Below are 3,803 nucleotides of genomic sequence, written 5' to 3'. Positions count from 1 at the left end.
TTTTAATCCTGACAGCTGCTTAAGACTCACTTTCTTCATCCTTTGGTAACCATCTCTTTACTACTTTTTCAAGTCAGGATTTCATATTAACAGTGTCAAAAGTATGGCCTGCTGGTGGGATTCAGTCCATGGTGCCATAGCTTTCAGCTCTGCATGCTGCCTGTGGGTCTTTTTAGTCTAAGCAAGTGTTCAGTCAAGGGCCTGGTGTTCGCAGTATATTTCAAAAGTAGAGTAATGGAACAAATACAAACTGCTTCTTTCCAGTAGATGTGTCTTATCCTTTAAAGGACTAATAACTGTTCATCTTTAATCCCCATAAGTTCTGAAGAAACTTGGTAAGATGCTTAGTCATGGTAGTCCTGGGATGGGTCAGGTACTTCAGGTATTTCAATCTTATTGAGTTTTAATAGTTCTGTCACTCTGCTTGTCTGTCTTCCAAACTGGCTAGATCCTACACCCAAATTTTATTTCATCATTGCCTCTAGCAGCCTGGGAGCTGTCAGTCCTTTGAAATATCTTAATCTAAAACATTCAAAACCTTCTGCTCCAAATCAGGAAAGCCTCAAATAAACTTAAAACAAAAGTGGAAGAGGCTTTTTATTTGTGTAGTTTTTTAGATTGGCAGTTTTTCCTGTGTAGTACTAGTTTCAACATTTATTGGGTTATACCACTCTTAAACTTGAACTTTCACTTGGTTCTGTCATGGTCTGTCTAGCAACAATACTTACACATTGCCCTTCTATACAAAGCACTTTTTTTTTCTTTATGGTTAGATTGCTGAAGGGGCCAGTCCAAAGGGTAGAAGAGATTCTGGCCTTCCTCCCTGACTGGGGTATGCTCAAAATTTCTGAATTATGTGAGTAAGTGCAAATCACACTTGGTAGAGACTCCCAAATCTGATGCTTGCTTTTTAGAAAGTTGAATAGCAGGATGGCAACTTCGTGTACTATAAGCAGAAAAATTTCAAAGGACCACTTACTGGTTGTGTAATATAGATATGATGGTTCTCTTTGTATTCAAATAGATGATGAGTAATTAATGCAGGAGAGAAGTGCAGAAAAATTAGGACTACAATCCTTGAGACAAGAATTTTAGTAGTATTCTGTGAAGTTGTCAGAGATGCCAGAATTGCCCTGAAATGGTCATGGTGAACTGAAAACTAGCTTGAGCGCACATTTTTGAAGTTTGAAGTCAAGTATCAAATGCTAACCATGCATCGGTGATCTGGGCCTAGGTTTTACAGTCGGGTACTTCTACCCAAGCTTTTTTGCCTCCAGTTGTCTATAGTAGAATGTCCTTGACTAGTTCTTCTCAGAATTGTTGTACAGCTCACTTGCGTTGTGACTTCTTTTTTTTTGTTCTTGCTTTCAGCCTTTCCCATCCTGAAATTTGGCCTACGTGCTTTGATACCAAAAAAAAGACAACTTCATATGGATGACAAAAGGTTTTGTTTTCTATATGAAGTATATGGCTTGCCTTCTATACACAAAGCGCATTGGTTTTCCTTTTGGCAAACCAAATAGTTTTCAACACTTAGTATTGTGAATACATACCTGGCATGCAGCTACTCAGAGGGTAGAATTGAAGGTGGTTTCTTAGTTTGGTGTAACCAGTTGAGCAGCTTGACTTGCTGAATGCAGCACCTGTGGCATTTTTTAGGATGCCAAAAACTGTTGCAAGGGGCTTTAACAGCAATAGCACCAAGCCTCAGCATGTGTTGGTAGCAATCCTGGAAGTACTACCCACTTATGCTGTGCTTTTTCTAGAAGTGGCTGGTCTGGTTAGAACATGCTTGTGGTGGTAAAGGCCTGAAAGATTCATGTGTTTAGGACTCCCAAGTAAATTCTTTAATCCAGGATGCTGCTGGGATCCCAGTAGTCAAGCTGTTACCTGAAGTTGTGCTGTGCTTTTATTGGCCAGAATTTAAGTATATGGAACATTTTGGTCAAGTATTTCTGGGAATAATCTGTTTTTTAAAGTAGGATGGAAGAGGGAAGATGCTCCCATGAACCAGGAGTCCAGAAATCTGAGCTAAATTCCAGGTTGTGCTAAGTGACTTCAGTCAGAAGTCAGTGTCCACTCTGTAAATCTAAGAGTACTTGTTTCTCTCTCCTAATCTGTGCACTTTAGGTGCTCCCTGTGCTAGCTTTTGACACATTAGTGCAGAACGCTAATGCACCTGGCTGGAGTCTTTCTGTAATCCATGTAAACAATAGTCTCTTCAATATTTTGCTAACATGTTGCGTTTTTTCCAGGTATTTAAAGTGAATGCACCCCTGCCTCCACGTAAAGAGCAGGAAATAAAAGAAGACTCTTCATACTCTGCGGGTTATAACCAGAGTTTTTCTACAGCAAGTACACAAACTCCTCCTCAATGCCAGTTACAGTCTACTCATACTACAGAGCAAAACTCAGTTTCACAAGAAACTTTGCCAACAGGTAAGGAGAACTGCTTGTATATGGCTATATTTTTAGTGTCACTTCAGGTTGCAGAGGGAGTGTCAAACTGATCTGCTAATCAGCTGACTTCTTTCCATGGGTGTATTGAGTAGCTAATGGAAAATCTTTTTTACTGCTTTGTAGTAATTTTATCCATTGTGTCCTTGAATGGAGTAAAATGAGCAAATAAATCTGAATCTTCATGCTATTAATTATACACATGAGTGCAATTAAAAGCTCCAGCTCTCGTAATTTTTGTGAAGAGCGTGACTTGGTTTTTATACCCAGCGAGAGCTAGTAGTCTAAGCTTTTTTTACTGTGGGTTTTTTTTTTTTAAGTTGAACAAACTGGCTTGAGTAAAAGCAGGAGCAAGCAGCTGTAACTCTGCAGTCTCTTCACAGTAAAACTGCACTTCAAGTTATTAAAAGGTGTTTTGTAAACGATGAGCTACCATATTTACTCAAGTATAAGAGGAGGTTCCCCCAGTCAGTATAGGAGGAGAGGAGAAATGCTTAGTTGTCTTGTATTGACATACAAAGAAACCTAATTAGCTACACTGTTGGTCATTAAACTCCAACCAAAAACAGCATGTGCTCAGCAGTGGAAACCAACTGTGAAGTTGATTTAAATGCAGCCAACACAGATCATGACTACAAAACGCAGGGCCTGTATGGGATAAACATACTGATGGGGAACCTACCGCAAATAAGTTAGTGCAGCCCATCTGAATAAACTGTAGTAGTACCCATTGCATGCAGTCCCCCTTGGCACTGACTCTTCAAGTCATAGTGAGCCACTACATTGTGCACACTTTGATTTCTTTTTCACTCCCACAGTTAAGCTGCACCTTTCTTTCCCATTTCCAGTGATTCCTGTTTCTTCACCAGCCTTAAATATCTGGCAAACATCACCAAAGGGGGCCCCAAAAAATTTGCCCAGTATCCTTGGTGTCTCCTCTCTGTGGTGCATATGATTAGTGTCCCCACCCTCCATGAGGTAAAACTGGACTGGGTTGCCCTGTACCTCATCTGCACATACTGTTGGAGGATCACAGGTCTTGTGACTGGAACCAGGTGTTGTCATGAATGGGGAGATAATTAGCACATGGTTCCTTTTGGGGGAGTATCCTAGGGTACATGCATACTGAAGTGCTGAGCTGTGGTGTTACTGTGGCTTGAAATGCTGTGGACTGTCGCGTTCCAGCCCAATCAGCTGCCTGATGAATTGTGAGCTTTTTGGCTTTGGACTAATATCATGCATAATTAGTATTATATATAGTTTCATAGCTTCTAGGGTCGGAAGGGACCTGAGTAGATCACCTAGTCTGACCCCCTGCCATGGCAGGAAATAATATTGGGGTCAAA

General features: G+C 40.6%; 1 protein-coding gene across 5 annotated transcripts in view; it reads left to right on the top strand.

Moving 5' to 3' along the window:
* Positions 1-3,803, top strand: part of CAPRIN2 (caprin family member 2) — a 76,565-nt gene that overhangs the window by 47,136 nt on the left and 25,626 nt on the right. For all 5 annotated transcript variants that reach the window (XM_019544617.1, XM_019544616.1, XM_019544615.1 and 2 more), the window contains one exon: positions 2,256-2,439. In XM_019544617.1, coding sequence (XP_019400162.1) covers positions 2,256-2,439 — 184 coding nt within the window. The remainder of the gene's footprint in view (positions 1-2,255; positions 2,440-3,803) is intronic.

Source organism: Crocodylus porosus, unplaced genomic scaffold, assembly GCF_001723895.1.
Source record: "Crocodylus porosus isolate Cpor-Errol unplaced genomic scaffold, CroPor_comp1, whole genome shotgun sequence".
Classification (NCBI taxonomy): Eukaryota; Metazoa; Chordata; order Crocodylia; family Crocodylidae; genus Crocodylus; species Crocodylus porosus.
Note: the sequence above shows the minus strand (reverse complement) of the source record. Positions and strands in the feature narration are given on the sequence as shown.